This window comes from Palaemon carinicauda, chromosome 22, assembly GCF_036898095.1.
Source record: "Palaemon carinicauda isolate YSFRI2023 chromosome 22, ASM3689809v2, whole genome shotgun sequence".
Taxonomy (NCBI): domain Eukaryota; kingdom Metazoa; phylum Arthropoda; class Malacostraca; order Decapoda; family Palaemonidae; genus Palaemon; species Palaemon carinicauda.
The window spans coordinates 14,149,299-14,165,554 of NC_090746.1; the positions used below are offsets into that span (position 1 = coordinate 14,149,299).

Consider the following 16,256-nt stretch of genomic DNA (forward strand, 5'->3'; position numbering starts at 1 on the left):
CGTATGGTACACAGAGTTACCAACGGCACGTTGACATTACTAAAGATAGTAATGATAGATATTTCCATATATTAAATAATTTCTCCATATAAGTTTTACTCAATATATAAAATTTACAAAAAGGGCACAGAACCTAACAAACCCACCTAACCTAGCCTAATAGTATGACAGGTCACAAAATAACATTTGATCTACATCGGACGTTGGCAGCACTGGTTACTGTATTTTTTCATGACACAATCTTTGCAACGGCGCCTCCAAAGTTTATTCATATATACTGTTTTGTATTTTCCTCCAGTTATTATAATTTCAAGAAGGTAATGTATAGAGAAGAAAAGGCTTGTTTTACGTTTATATATCGATTTCCCAGTATGTTTTCCCCACCCAAAACCCCGAGTTCCCACTGGGGGTCCCCCATTATTGGAGGATATAGATGTATATTTATTTCTGAAACTATTAATTTGCGACGGGAACGAGTGTCATTTTCGAAGAGAGCGTAATTTTTTCTATAAGAAACAGTAGTTTTTTTCCTAGGTTGCATTACCATGGAATAATATACAATGAAACCAATAATAATAATAATAATAATAATAATAATAATAATAATAATAATAATAATAATAATAATAATAATAATAATAATAATAATAATAATAATAATAATAATAATAATAATTTGGGGAGAATTGCTAATTAAATAAGAAACGACCTCATTGTTTTTAAAATGTCAACAAATCAGCTGACATCGGGGAGCTATTGGTTGGTTTACATTCGAGTAGGACTAGGGAGGAGGAGTTGCGAAGTGTCATCTGACATCAACAAGGAATTTTGCCAATCTCCCTTATCTGTCATATGAATTGAACGATTTCAGATTGTCATAATTATTTTGACTGTAGATTATACAATCATTTGAACAGAAATATGAAATGTTTGAAGTAACAGTGACAAACATTTACAGTTAGTGATAGAATTGCACAAATTTCTGTTCAGGTACGTGATTAGTATTTTTCATATTTTCGTCTGGTATACCTGTTACTGTACTGTATGTTAGTTATTGCTGGTGCAAACCATCCCTACGGATAGATCACCTACAAAAGCAACTCGGGGTGTATGTATGGTAACGGCCACCTGTATGTGTGATGGCAGCTGACTTAGAATACGGCAGTACGGTCGAACCTGCTTGTCAAATGGATCGAAGAGGTGGAGTCAGCCACAAGTGCATAAGGTTTGTGGACAAGGAAGCCCCACCCACAAAAGTCGGGTGAGAACTGAATTTCTTCGAACCGTTCGATGAACGTGTTCGACAACCAAATACCCCGTTTACACGTTCGAACATCACTTCTAACACTTGGCTGTCAAACTGCGTTTGACGAACCATTCAACTGTGTAAACCCGCCATAAGGGGGCTGCAACGGTAGGGTTAGCCCCCCTCTCATTCGGTGAGTAGGTTAGGTTAGGGGGTAAGTTTAGGTTAGATGGTGTCCATATTTTATGCTCGCTGGAGGAACTGGACACTAATATACAAAGGCTCCTGCAACACAACCTTAGTTAATCAGAAATAACAATACATAGTGAATGCATTCATACATTGTCGGGAGCCTTGCCATTAAACACCCGTCACTAGCCCCTAACCTAATGCATTTATCACTTGTGAGATACCAGATACCACTTATCTGCAGCCAACCCTAATGGTACGGCAACACAGTAGCCAGCAAGCATCGAGGAAGATACATGACTTGGACAGCAAATCAGCAAAAAAGCGACACATGGCCACACCAGAAACTCAACCCTCCAACGCATCACACTCGTTAGTCGAAGCATTCCTTCTGATCAGGAATACCATTATCTGACGGAAAATTGTGTGGTCTTTGGTCAAGAAGCCGGGAACCACCGCGTTATCTTAAAACATGTTTGTTCCGTAACCGAAATACAAACCACGCTATTTACATTGGGTTTACCTTTTAGCGTACCTGAAATGGCGAGCCATTAGAATTTAACGAGGGTGTATTACCCCCGCGCTAGTTAGGGGGGGTGGGGGGGGGTAGGGGAGTGGTAGCTAGCTACCCCTCCCCCCCCTCACACACTGGTGAAGCTCACTTTCACTTTTGGCTAGGACTGGGACAGACGTCTCTTTGTCCTCGCTTGGCAGCCATTGTTTGTTTTGTCTTTACTTAATCACGTACTTTTCTTTTACTCAATATATATGTAAAAAATTTTCATGTTTGTATATATATTTGAGTATAGAATTCGGTAAGTTTCCTTTTCAGAGATGTGTGTGTAGTGTACGATATCTCCGTGGAGCCCTCGGCAGTTTAGGCCACCACAGTTTAGGCCACCACGGTGTAATTTTATGGGTTGCGATCGAGTTTGACTGCGGTCTTTCTCTCTCTCTCTCTTGAGGTCGTCCACCCTTTTACTACGTTACTACGCCTTTTGTAGCTTCCTTCCCGTGTGTGGGGGGTTGCTACGCCGTACGTTTTGTCTCAATTAGTTTATGAATCTAATTGTATTTGTTAATTTTTCAGCTTTGTAGAATGATTCCTTTCGGGGTTTTCGTTCTTTCTTTAGTGTTCATTCATTTTTAAATTACATAATTACATAGTTACATAATTATAATTGTTATAATTCTGTTTTGGTTACAGCTCTCCTTCCGTGAGTGTAAGTGGTTGTGAGGGCACGTGCCTGTTGTGTAATTCTTGTTTTCCTTTCCCTCGGGATTCCTCTTCGGAGCCTTCCCGGGGGAATGAATGTGTACTAATGATTTTTGTTTTATATTTTTATAGTTACCGATCTAGTTCGTTTCTGTAATATGGCAACGGTGTGAGCTGTCTTGTTGAGGCCTGGGGATTCGGCTGTTGCTGCCTCCCCTTTGGTTTTTCGTCAGGGGCGTGTCTCCTTCTACTGGAAGTACTCCCGTGACGATTGACATCTCTCCAGTTCATTTTAGAACTCTCAGGAGGCTCGCCTCCTTGGGTGGGTAACTTTCCTTCCGAGGGAAGTTTTTCCTGTCCAGGCTTGAGTTTTTCCCCTTTTTGGGGGGTTCTTCTCTTGCCTTTTTTTCGTGCGACTATGCTCTTGGTGCTGAGCGGTCGCACCTGCAGTTTTGCTCAAGGGGCTGGGCAACTGCAGGAGCCCCTCTTCGGAGGATTGCTCCTTTTAGGTCACTGGCTGACCAGTCTCTTTTACGAAGTGTTTCTCTTTCGTTCGCGAGAGAGTACACTCATAGAGACTCCTCTTCGGAGGATTCTTCTGCTGCTGTTGCTGTTGGCCTCCTTCGCCGTAAGGCTCACCGTCTGCCTCGTCGTAAGGGCCTCCCATCTCCCTATAAGGGTGCTAAGAGGTGCCTTTTTGAATCTCCGTATGCAGCCTACAACTCCTTCTTGATCTTCCGCCCCTGGTGCAGATGGACAGCAGTCTGACCTCGTCTTCCGACGGGCAACGGTCTTCCCGACGGACAACGGTCTTCCGACGGACATCAGTCTCCCGGCGGACATACAACGGTCTTCCGACGGACATCAGTCTCCCGACGGACAACGATCCCTTCGGGGCAAAGGGTTGCCTCCCACGGTGGTTCTTCCCTTGCGTGTCAGGGTTCCCCTGCGGGCCCTTCTGCTGTGTTCTCTCCTGCTCAGTGTTAGCGCACAGGCGCTCTCCTGTTCATCAGCGCTTTCCTGATCGCTAGCGCTCTCCTGTTCGCCAGCGCTCTCCTGTTCGCCAGCGCTCTCCTGTTTGTCAGCGCTCTCCTGTTCGTCAGCACTCTCATGATGATCATCTCTGCTGTTCCTGTTGGTTCCTGTTACGCGCCCTGTGCGCCCACGTTCGCCCTCGCGATCTAGAACTTCGGTTCAGGTCTGGGTCAAGGACTCTTCTTCTACGCGCAGGCTTCCACGCGTTGTCTTCTGCTCGCCAGCGACCTTAGACGTGTCAACGTTCACCTGCTCGTCAGTGATCTCCTACGCGTCAACGATCGCCATCGATCTGCCACGCGTGTCAGTTCCCCTGAACACCATCAGTAGCGATCTAGCGCTCGCCTGCTGTGGACCACGATCTCCGGTAGCTGAGTTTTGCCGTAGATCTTCCTCCTGCTCGCCAGCGCTCACCTTTACTTCTGTCCTTCTGTGCGCCAGCTTTCTTCAATCGCCAGCGCACATCTGCGCGCCCTTCTTTGCCACGCACCAATGGGCGCCAACGGTTTTCTGACCGTCTAGGATCGCCTGATTAACAGCTTGCTTCAGCGCTCACCTTCCTGATGCACCTGCGCGCCTTCTGTTAGCGCGATGCGCGCTAACCATAAACTAGTCTCTCTCGCATTGGCAATCGCCTACGCGCCCGCGCGATTCTTCACCTGCGCGCTAGCATTTTGTTAACGCACCACCGCTCGCCAACGCGCCGTCGCTTGCCGACGCGCCATCGCTTGCCAACGCGCCTTCGCTCTCCTACGGGCTATCGCTCTCCAGAACGCGCCATCGCTCGTCAACGCGCCATCGCTCGTCAACACGCCATCGCCCGCCTACGCGTCATCGGTCTCCCGAACGCCTGCGCTCACCCGCACGCCCACGTGCCTGCGCGACCGCACGCCTAAGTGCCTGCACGCCTACGCTCATGCGCGACCGCGCACATGCTCTTCAATGTTCGCCCGCGCGCGAACCAACGGTATTCCATCACGCGGACGGACGGTGTTTCTTCGCGCGGACGTCGGCTTAATTCTTGCAGTATCCATTGCTCGCCTATGGGTTATCGCTCGCCGACCACCAGCTCTCGCCCTTCCTACCACCAGCTCTCGCCCTTCCTACCACGCTCGCCCTCCTTCTGCGCTCCTTCGCTCACCTTCGTTTGCGTTCCGGCGTGCCCGCGCATGGGCGCTTCCACGTTCACCCACGCGCAAATCATTGATTTACCATCGCGCGAGTGCCAGGGCGATTGCGACCGCGATTCCCATTGGGGTTTCGCAGCATGGCCAGCCTGGCGAGTCTTCTGGAGCGTATTTCCAGAACGCGGCCTCACCCCGTAAACGCAGAGCATGGCACATGCAAGAATAAGAAGAATCTTCAGGGAGGTCTGAGCAACATTCTTCTTTCCAGAACCTGGGTTAGCCCTTCCCCGTCATTCCCTGGAAGGGTTTTTGGCGGGGGCTTTTCGTTCGAGATTTCTCCATCGGCCAAGGGGTGACTGGTTTACCCCTTCCTCTTCTCCATCTCGTGAAAGGGGCTTACCAGGTCCTTTCCCTCCTCGGTTGCGACACGAGGTTTTGTTCAAGGAAGCTACTGGAAGGTCATGGGTACATTTCCTCCTCTCGGGCTCAAGCACCTTGGCGTTTCGTCGTCAAGTATCGAACTTGCGGGCAAGCTCGATGTTGGACCATCTGGACGCAATGACCTCAGACACCCTTCCATCCTTGAGAAGAGTTTGTTTGTGCCCAATGAAAGAGACATAGACGGCGGCTGTGCGGAGGAAGTCGACTTCCGTTTTCACTCCTCCAAGGCTCTTTCTTCCAGACCCTGCAGGGCTCCAGCTCCTCTCTCTTTCAGCCACGTCGGCCTAAGTTATCGGACCGGCTACGACAACTGAGACAAGGTGTCCAATTGCAGTTCCCTCCTGTCAGGAACAGATGGCACGGGAGGCTCTCCCGGGGGGGCATAGTCCTAGAGGGAGCGGCAGAGTTCACAAACTCTAGGATTGGCACCCCCCCTTGCAGGTTTCACGCTGGGAGGATGCCTAAGGTTACTCATCCGGATGACAGCTTCCCGATGCCCATTCCAGCACGATCTCTGCGATCAGCCAAGGACATCGCGCCTGTCGTCTGTCAGCGAATTCGGAACATTGTTTATTAGTTCAAGAGGTAATGCATGAGGACTAGCAACCCTGCCCACTTTACTGTCATAGACTATTAATTTTAGGTAAAGTTACATTATCAACCATCACTGGATTTTGGATATGAAATTTCTTCCTAAACATAATACAGACTATTACCTTTTAATAGGAGTATGTACAGTATGACTTCAACTGAGCTAGAATGGCCGTTAAACTTTCAACAAAGCAGACATCATTGGTCACCAAGTGACGGGGAAGCAACAGTCACCTGACATATAGAGTAATCTCCATTTTGACTTCGGCTGCCGATGAGTACTGATGTACTATTCGTCTTCTGCATCTGGAAGTATTAATCTTTTGCTTTTTTTTTCCAGTTTGAAATGGCTCATTGCATTATGATCACAAGACATTGGAAGCAAGGATATGGAGTGATTCCTGTTACCAGTTTGTGTTCGTTTCCTGCCGTTATTCAACATATAGCATGTCTGTTGCTGTCCTATCCGTCATGTGTCCGACATTGGCAGCAGTTATGTAATTCTAAGGAACATTGCCTTTGATTTTGATGGCGCTCTGTCGGAAGAAGAATACAGCTGGCAGTTGTGTTCTCCCTGTGAGTGGCATTTTTGGCAACACGACTCCGGAGAAGATGAACATCTCTTTCTCTTTTCTCCCTATCACGTCTTCGCTGAGTCTTCTTTTCTAATGAGAGCAAATAGATGACTTCATCATGAAGACCAATCGATATGAGTTACATCCACATAATTCTACCATTTCTTTCCCCACAGGATTCCCAGGAATCTCCCTTTTTGTGTCAGTGTCAAAAGTTGTCCCTGTGGAAAGAAATATTGCCGCATACAACTCTAAAAAATATCTGGTTCTTGGTATAGGTGTTTTCACACCTTTTACCTTTGTGCTATCTTGAGCAGGGAGGTTCTAACACCTCTTGTACAGACTGAGCATACTCACTGTCCTTAGTGAAGAAGGACACCAACCTTTTTTTTTTCCTGTTTCTTGGAAAATCTCTCACTTGGGAAGAATTTTTTTGATATGCACTTTTACTGCTTCTTTCCTTTTGCCTGTTGCAGAGTTCCAGAGACATCACCAAAGCACAGGATGATTAGTAGTTTAGAGTCTATCAAGCCACTTAATGATTCCTCTGCATGGTTTTGTTGGGAGAGTAACGCTACGTCGAACCCCAAACTTCGGGAAGGAGCCTCGGTGTCAGGTTCTATCACTCGTGCACAGGGTTTCACGATACTGACCGTGGACGGTAGTGGTCAGGACTCTGGTCCCTCTCCGGCCCTCAGGCGCTCTCAAGATGCGTTGATGGCTAACCTCCCGACAAAGCTACAAAGATGTGCTTTCAGTTTTTCCGATTGTGAATCACTTGTCCAGTGGAGGGAGAAGGAGGAGAAACACTTTCTTGCTTGCTCTCCTTGTGAGAAGTGAACACCACATGTACGATCACCATCTGTATGATCAACATTCTACCAAGCCATTTGGTCTGGATCTCCAAGGGCATGATTATTATTATTATTATTATTATTATTATTATTATTATTATTATTTTTATTTTTATTATTTTTATTATTATTATTATTATTATTATTATTATTATTATTATTATTATTACTACAAGCTAGGCTATAACCCTAGCCGGAAAAGCAGGATGCTATAAGCCCAAGGGCCTCATCAGGGAAAAATAGCCCAATGAGGAAAGGAAACAAGGAAATAAACTATAAGAGAAGAATAAACAATTAAATTTAAGTAACAACATTAGATTAGATTCTTCACATATAAACTATAAAAACTTGAAAAAACAAGAGGGAGATCAAGAAGATAGAACAGTGTGCCTGAGTTTATGCCCAAGCAAGAGAACTCTAATCTAAGACAGTGGAAGGCCATAGTACAGAGGCTATGGCACTGCCCAAGACCAGAGAACAGTGATTTGATTTTGGAGTGTCCTTCTCCTAGAAGAGCTGCTTAATATAGCTGAAGAGTCTCCTCTACCCTTACCAAGAGGAGAGTAGCCACTAAACAATTACATTCCAGTAGTTAACCCATTGAGCAAAGAAGAATTGTTTTGTAATCTCAAGTAATGTCAGGTATAGGTGGACAGAGGAGATTGTGGTAAGAACAGATCAGACTGTTCGGTGTATGTGTAGGCAAAGACAAAATGAGCCATAACGAGAGAGAGAGAGAGGGATTCAATGTAGTACTGTCTGGGTAGTCAAAGGACCAAATAACTCTGTTGGTATTATCACAATGGGTGGCTAGTGGCCTGGCCAACCTACTACCTAAATATTGTGCTTCTGCATTTTATTCACCACAAGATATGATACAACATACTGTATATCTTGGTCTCACTTCCAAGTCTCATACAGAGCGGCGATTGCAGACAACCCTGATCATGACACTTGTCCAGTAAATGGCGCTCCCCCTGAACATGTTCTTCATGAATACGCTCTTGATTGCCAAGATCTCGATTCCCCCGCTGTAATGATAAACATGCTCGAGCTTTCGGCCATGAGTGGGAGTGACCACGTATACTGTATTGGGAGTGTATGGTCCAACTGAGTGAAGAGAACACCCCTGACCGATTTCTCCCCACGTAAATGTGGTAGTGACAGAATGTATTTACTCAGAACGCCCATCATACATTCTATTCTTACATGCGAGGCGAGACGTTACATAGCGGCAACGTTGCCTTTCCCAATAATACGTTTTAGCACATAGTTCACATATTCCTTTGTGACTTTCAATTCACATAAAGGTGGTTTCTGTATGATCGGTAACCACGACTGTGGGCTATGAGATGTTTTGTCTTCACAAGAACATTCCAGCAATTATTAATGTCATTTTGTAAATGTATGTAAAGTATTATAGCAATTAAAAGTGTGTTTTTCCATTGTGATATAATTGATTTGGGTGTTTTTAAGAGTGCAGGTACAGATTGAATTTTTTTCAGTCACTTTGTATGGAAAAAATTGACTTGAGATTCGAGTAAATTGACTTACCATTCGTGTCCAGGAATGCATTATGCTCATGTGTCAAGGTATTACTGTACTTTGACTGGGAATTTTTTCCTGGTACTTGTATCAGCAAATTCGGGGGTCATGCACCAGTTCATGGTTAGTAGAAACTGTAGAATTACTCATGGTAGGAAGGAAGAATGGTTGGCAATGAGAAAAGATGTGACTGCTTTTTCTTCTTTGTGTACTGACTCCTCCTTCCTACTCCTATTCTCTTCTTTGGACACTTCTTTGAAGGTAGAAGAAATATTACTGTAGCTTTACAGACCCCTCCTAATAACCTTCTTGGGACTTTTAGCTGCACTCCTCTTCTGGAAGGAGGGACAGATCTCACCCACTGATTGTTACCGTTATGTTCGGTCTGGTGGATTCATATACAAGGTAAGGGTGAGCGTTGCACCTACCTTCTTCATTTCTGTTACAACATAGGAGGAATTCCCTTATTCATAAGAACCCATGCTCCCTCATCTGGAGGGAGTATATGGTCTCAGCCTTCAATAGGTAGCTTTGGGTTGCTTCAACCAATAGTAAGCTCGATTTGACAGTTTTATTCTTGATCAGAGGAAGGGGGATGCTCCTGGCCAAGACCTAACACTGTCTCTAGGCATTTCTTTAGCTTACTGTCATTGCTTACAGGCCCATTGATTCCTTTCATTTGGTTATAGTTTTTTAGCACTCCCAACTTTTTCACTTGCCTAGTATGCATATTGTGTAAGGTAACTTGTTTTGCGTAAGTCTCGAGGAAAGGTAGAATGACTGGCTCTTTTACTTCTTGGTCCCATCGCAGGGGGATGCAGCAGCCACAGTCATTACATGCTGGTGTTACGTCTGATGTTGGTGAATTGTGAGATAGAACACCTTTCTTGAAGACTACTGCCGCCAAGAGCCACTCTCCTACCCTCCCAGCAGTAGTAGTAGTAGGTTGGCCAGGGCACCAGCCACCCATTGAGATACTACCCCTAGAGAGTTATGGGGTCCTTTGACTGGCCAGAGAGTACTACATTGGATCCTATTCTCTGGTTACGGTTCATTTTCCCTATGCCTACACATACGCTGAATAGTCTGGCATATCATTTACACATTCTCCTCTGTCCTCATAAACATGACAGCACTGAGAATACCAAACAATTTTTCTTTGCTCAAGGGTTAACTACTGCTCTTTAATTGTTCAGTGGCTACTTTCCTCTTTGTATGGGTAGAAGACTTTCTTTAGCTATGGTAAGCGGCTCTTCTAGGAGAAGGACACTCCAAAATCAAACCATTGTTCTGTAGTCTTGGGTAGTGCCATAGCCTTTGTACCATGGTCTCCCACTGTCTTGGGTTAGAGCTCTCTTGCTTGAGGGTACACTCGGGCACACAATCCTATCTTGTTTATCTTCCTCTTGTTTTGTTTAAATTTTTATAGTTTATATAGGAAATATTTATTTTGATATTGTTACTGTTCTTAAAATATTTTATATTTCCTTGTTTCCTTCCCTCATTGGGGTATTTTCCCTGTTGGAGCCCCCTCGACTTATATCATCATGCTTTTCCAACTAGGGTTGTAGCATAGCAAGTAATAATAATAATATGGATGGTGGGTCAGTGTCTTGCCAAACATTTCTCTTTCTCTTGATGTACAGTACCTGGTTTGACATTGATGGTATCTGTCTGTTAGGGAGCAAGATTTTCTGTCTCCTAGTATCTATTGGTTTCCTTTTAAGTCTGTACTGGCCGAGAATTGAACAGCTTCTACAGCCTTATGATTAGTTGTAGAGAAGTTGTTCTAGTCACCATCTTGCTCCTGTTTGGGACCATGAAGGATGACATGTCCAGGAAAGAAAAAACAAATCTTCTACTCTGTCTCTTAGGAACTTTCTCCCACCAATGAGTGAATCATCCTATTTTAAAGGATAAAATGTTTGTAAACGAGGGGGTTAATAAAACATTTTTCGAAGTACTGTAATTTTTTTTTTTTTAGTCATACAAACCTGAGAAGAAAAGTAGCTATTCTGTGACTGGTTTGTCTTTAGCCAATTACCACGTTAACGATTTAATGGCTGTTTTAGGGCGAAGACATATCTGAATTTTAAAGGAATTGGGTTTGCATAGGTAGGAAAAATACAAATTTATTTTACATTTATTTTACACTTATTTTACTTCTTATACCTTATTTCTTACTCAATATAATCTCCATTAGACTACTGATCTGTGTTTTAATGCCGATTTTGAGATTTTGTTTTTATATTATACCATTATGTAAGACAAAAATACATTAAAGTACCTCAGTTTAACTGTTACAAATTTTGTGATTAATTTTCAATCGCATGTTATCCTATGTATGTTCTATTTTAACAGTCCAACTCATTTTGGATATTTCTTATTACAGTACGTCCCAGATTACAATAGTATCTTCAGATTCATGCTACCATGGCATCCCACACCCAGATTCAGTTTCTCCCAATTATCAATGGACTTCAGAAAATGGCCTTATACGAGACAAAAGCAGTAAGTTATTGATTAATTATACAAACTGTAAACCATAACTTCTTAAGAAACTTTTTATTGCAGGTCTTAGATGGTTAAACTTATTAAAATTCTGGATTGTTTAATAACAGAGTTAAAGTAAAAAGAGTCTCTCTCTCTCTCTCTCTCTCTCTCTCTCTCTCTCTCTCTCTCTCTCTCTCTCTCTCTCTCTCTCTCTCTCTCTCTCTCTTAAATTTTATGCTTGAATTTTACTAGATAAGGATCCTCCATGTTGCTCATGAAGTGGTGGTAGTTCTTACATGAATACAAGCATTTGTCCTTTAATGGGAGTATGATTTCAGCAGAATAGTATAACAACAAGATGTTGGTAGTTACCAGCAAGGGGCTGATATCTCCTCCCCCTGCCAGCTTACTGAGTAGTCACATTGTCTTTAACCATCAGAGAGTACATACGTACTCCCGGCACTATCAACTGGCTGTATTAATCTTTTAATTTGTTCCTTCACAAATACAAACCTTCGTTGTTTATTATAGAGATGAATGTTAGTGTAATGTGACATATGGCTATAAAACTTGTAATGAGGTTCCGAACACTGTTTAAGTTGTTACCAATGGTAGCGAGGAAAAGCACTGCCCCCCCTTACTCATACCTTCTTCGCTCTGATCTTGGCCGTAGCTAGAGACAGACGTCTTCTTCCACATTCACTGGCTATGGCAAGTGAAACTTTATCTCTTGGAATTGCTGAAGGTAATCATCTGTTCCCTAGTTTACATTTTGGTTTTCATAAAGGGCTTGGAGCATTTGATGCCCTTCTTACAATCTCTAATTTGTTCCGTAACCGAAATACAAACCACGCTATTTAAATAGGGTATTACTTACGGCGTATCTGAAATGACGGGCCATTAGATTTTAACGAGGGTTAACTACCCCGTCGCTAGTTAGCGGGGGTTAGGGGAGAGGTAGCTAGCTACCCCTCTCCCCTCACACACCAGTGAACTGATTCACTTCGCTTTTGGCTCGGGTGATGGTCAGACGTGTCTGCTCTCACCCTCGCATTGACAGCCTTAATTTTTTTTGCTTTCTCTTTCAGTTTGTCTGTTTGGAAGTTGGCCTCTCTCCTTATCATGCGGAAATGCCCTGGTTTACCCGACCGCCCTTGTGGGACTTATATGTCGGCGGTCGAGACGGACCCTCACACCTTGTATCCGTTCTGCAGAGGTCAACGGTGTGATAAGGATAAAGTGTGCAGTGAGTGCAGGGAGTGGTCTACCTCCCAGTGGGAGAGGTTTTCCCGGCGACGGAAGAAGAAGTCTAAGCCTCTTTGGCTCCTCGCCCTTGCCATCCCCCGCAGAGGATCCTCCTGGTCGTGTGTCGACCGTTGCAGCCGCATCTCTGGACCTCTCTGCAGATCGTTCGCGATCTCCTACGCCTGCCAGACCTGCTTACCCTCCTTCACCGTTCGTGACAGCTGATGCGCAGTGGGCGCCCTCGCACCCCGTTATCCAACGGGCACCGGTCCCTTCGGGGCAAAAGGGCTTGTCTCACAATGTGAGCAAGTCCCTTAAGTGCCAGGTTTTACATGTGTGCCCACGCTCTCCTGCGCGCTCGCGCGCAATTACGCACAAGCCTTCTCCTGTTCCTGCTGTTGCTGAGTGTCATCCTGTGCCGGAAACAACGCGCCAGCGATCTCCTATGGCAGAGTCAACTTGTCAGCGCTCTCCTGCTCGCCATCGATCTCCTTCTCGCCAGCGCTTTCCTGCTCGCAAGCGCTCTCCTGCGCGTCAGCGATCTCCTGTATGCCAGCGATCTCCTCCTCGCCAGCGCACATCTGCGTGCCCTGATCCTGATACGCGCCCTACGCGCCGACGATCTCCTGCGCGCCCACGTTCTCCAGCTCGCCAGCGAAATTCCCCTGCACGCCAGCGCGTAACTACGAGCCATCGCTCACCCGCACGCCCACGATCTTCGGATATGGGCGTAGGAAGGAAGCCTCATCCTTCGCCTTCTCGCCAGCGTTCACCTGCACGCCCTCAGAACTCGCCCTCTCGTCAACCCTCGCCGACGCGCTATTGCGCTCAGTCATCTTCGCGCCCACAGGTTCCAGCTCCTACCGTGCGCACTTCCAGAGGTGGATAAGACACGACGCGCCCACGAGCAGTCTCCTTCTTGCGCTTCTAAGCCTGCTGATCCTACGCCCCATCTTTCTTCTCCAGATCGCGCACCTGCACGCCAGCGATTTCCGGCGCGTCTGCGCGCCCCATCGCCTGCGCGCCATCACTCTCCAGCACGCCCACGAGCCTGATCGCAGAAGATCACCTGCGCGCCCACGCGCAACCTCACATGTGCGCAGTCGCTCACCTGCTCGCCCTGTGCGCCATCGCTCGCCTGCGCTCCGTCGTTCGCCTACGCGCCAACACTCGCCCGTGCCCCCACACGCCCGCGCGCCCGCGTCTCCATCTCCGCGTTCGCGCGGGGATTGTTCCATCACGCGGACTTCGCAACGTGAGCTTCCTAGCGAGCCTTCTGGAGCAAGAGCAGTCAGGTCATCTTCTTCTCGGCCCCTCCCCCGCAAGCGCAGGACAGCGTGCTTGCTGGAGGAGGGGAAGTCTTCAGAGAGGTCTACCAATCTTCTTCCCATTCTTTTCAGGCAGGCCCTATGGTATCTACTCTGAAGGATCGCCCGATCCCCTTCCCTCCAGCGGAAGTCTCTGACACTGTGTCTGTCAGTAAGCAGCCATTGTTTGGGTCCCTAATCAGAGCTGTCGTCCAGGCTGTTAAGCCTGCCTTCGCTGATTTGGGTCTCAAACCAACGGTAGCTCCGACCCCACTGAAGAGGAAGAGAGGAGTAGAGATCGTGGTGACTTCTACCAGGGTCAAACTGGCTCCTAAGAAGTCCGTAAGAAAGGCTCCTAACCCCCCCACCGACGTTCTCTCCTTCTCCTGTGGACGAAGCTTTTCCGTCCTCAGGAGAATCTACCGAGGTGGGATCTTCTCCCACCGTGAGTAGGAGAATCGTCCCGTGTTGGGGCGGAGAAGAGCCCCCAGACTTCGTTGCTGGAGTCCTGCATCCCTCCTAGAAGGGAACCCAAGGACTCGAAGACTATCCCGAAGTCTTCTTCCAGGATTCGGCCAGAGCCAGCGAGACCCCAGGAGAACGTCCACGTGTCCCCCTAAGTAGAGCATCTGGGGACAGGAGACTTTGCTGCCAGTTCACCAGGAGGAGAGCAGCAAGAGTCAGAACATGCCTTCTGGCAAGTCTTGACTCTGATGAGGCATCTCAACGGGTTCAAGGACCTGGAGATCGCCCCTCGTGAGGGCAAAGACACGGTCCTGGACCGAGTCTTTGGCACTCGGAAACCCACTAAGGCCAGTGCGGCTTTGCCTTGGTCCCAAGGGGGGAAGAGTGCCAGGGATAAGGTTGAGGGCCAGCTCTCCGAGCTCGCCTCATCCAGCCGTTCCACTGCTGGCAACAAGCTCCTCCCATCTCCTCGTGTCCAACAGAGGAGGTATTTTGAGATCATGGAGGAGTCTTGTTTAGCTCTTCCACTCCACCACTCTGTGGAAGAGCTTACCAGGGGAGTCTCTCTTGAGAGAGACTCCAGCCGGCAAGTGACTTTTTCGGCAACAGAGATCCTGAGTCAGGAGAAGGTTGCAAAGTGTGCCATGCAGGCCACTTCGTGGCTGGATGTCTGGCTGGGGTCTCTGGGCATCCTGCTGCAATCCGAAGATCTGTCTAAGGAGAGCACCAGGAAGGCCTTGGAGACCTAACTCCTTTCGGGCACGCGCACCATTGAGTTTCTGGCCCACCAAGTCTCGAACTTGTGGGCAAACTCGATCCTGAAGCGACGTGATGCGGTGACCGAGAGGTTCCACTCGAAGGTCCCAGCCGTGGATGTCTGCAAGCTCAGACACTCTTCCCTCCTGGGAAAGAGTTTGTTTGAGCCCAAGGATGTGGAACAGGCAGCTGAGAGGTGGAGAAAATTGAACCAGGATTCTCTTCTCCAAAGGGCTCTTACAACTAAGCCCTACAAACCTCCAGCACCTCAACAACCTCGCCAGTCCAAGACGATGAAACTGGCAGCGGAAGCAAAGACGACAGTGTCCAAGCAGCAGCCCTTTCCTGTCAGAGACAAGAAGGGCAAAAAGTCCTCCAGGGGAGGCAAGAATCCTAGAGGGAGCGGCCGAGGCCGCAAATGCTAGGATTGGCAATCCCCTTGCATGTCCACCAGTGGGGAGATGCCTAAAAAGTTGCGCATTCAGGTGGCAGCAACTCGGGGCCGATTCCTGGACGATCTCCGTGATCAGTGAGGGATATCGCGTCCCGTTCATAACATCTCTTCCTCCCCTGACAGCGAATCCAGTGTCGTTGAGCTCCTATGCCATGGGATCGGCAAAGGAGCTAGCCCTACGGGCAGAAGTCGAGACCATGCTCAAGAAGGATGCTCTCCAGGAGGTCGTCGACGGCTCCCCAGGCTTCTTCAGTCGACTCTTTCTTGTAAAGAAGGCATCTGGAGGCTGGAGACCAGTCATCGACCTCTCAGCTCTGAACAAGTTTTTCAAACAAACTCCGTTCAGCATGGAGACAGCAGACATGGTCAGACTTGCAGTGAGACCTCAAGACTTGATGTCTACACTGGATCTGAAGGATGGGTACTTCCAGATCCCAATCCATCCGTCTTCCAGGAAGTACTTAAGATTCAGCCTAGACAACAAGATCTACCAGTTCAAGGTGCTGTGTTTCGGTCTCTCCACAGCACCCCAGGTATTCACCAGAGTGTTCACCCTGATCTCTTCGTGGGCACACAGGATCGGCATCCGTCTCCTCCGTTATCTGGACGACTGGCTGATCCTGGCAGACTCGGAATCGACCCTTCTTCGACACCGAGACAAGCTTCTGGGAATTTGCCAAGATCTAGGGATCATGGTAAATCTCGAGAAGTCTTTTC

The 16,256-nt window shown here is 47.1% G+C and overlaps 1 protein-coding gene across 1 annotated transcript in view; it reads left to right on the forward strand.

Moving 5' to 3' along the window:
• Positions 1–785: 785 nt before the first annotated feature.
• LOC137615798 (polyphosphoinositide phosphatase-like) overlaps positions 786–16,256 on the forward strand; it is a 62,631-nt gene continuing 47,160 nt past the window's right edge. The window contains exons 1-2 of the mRNA XM_068345491.1: positions 786–990; positions 11,212–11,330. Coding sequence (XP_068201592.1) covers positions 11,253–11,330 — 78 coding nt within the window. The 5' untranslated portion in view covers positions 786–990; positions 11,212–11,252. The remainder of the gene's footprint in view (positions 991–11,211; positions 11,331–16,256) is intronic.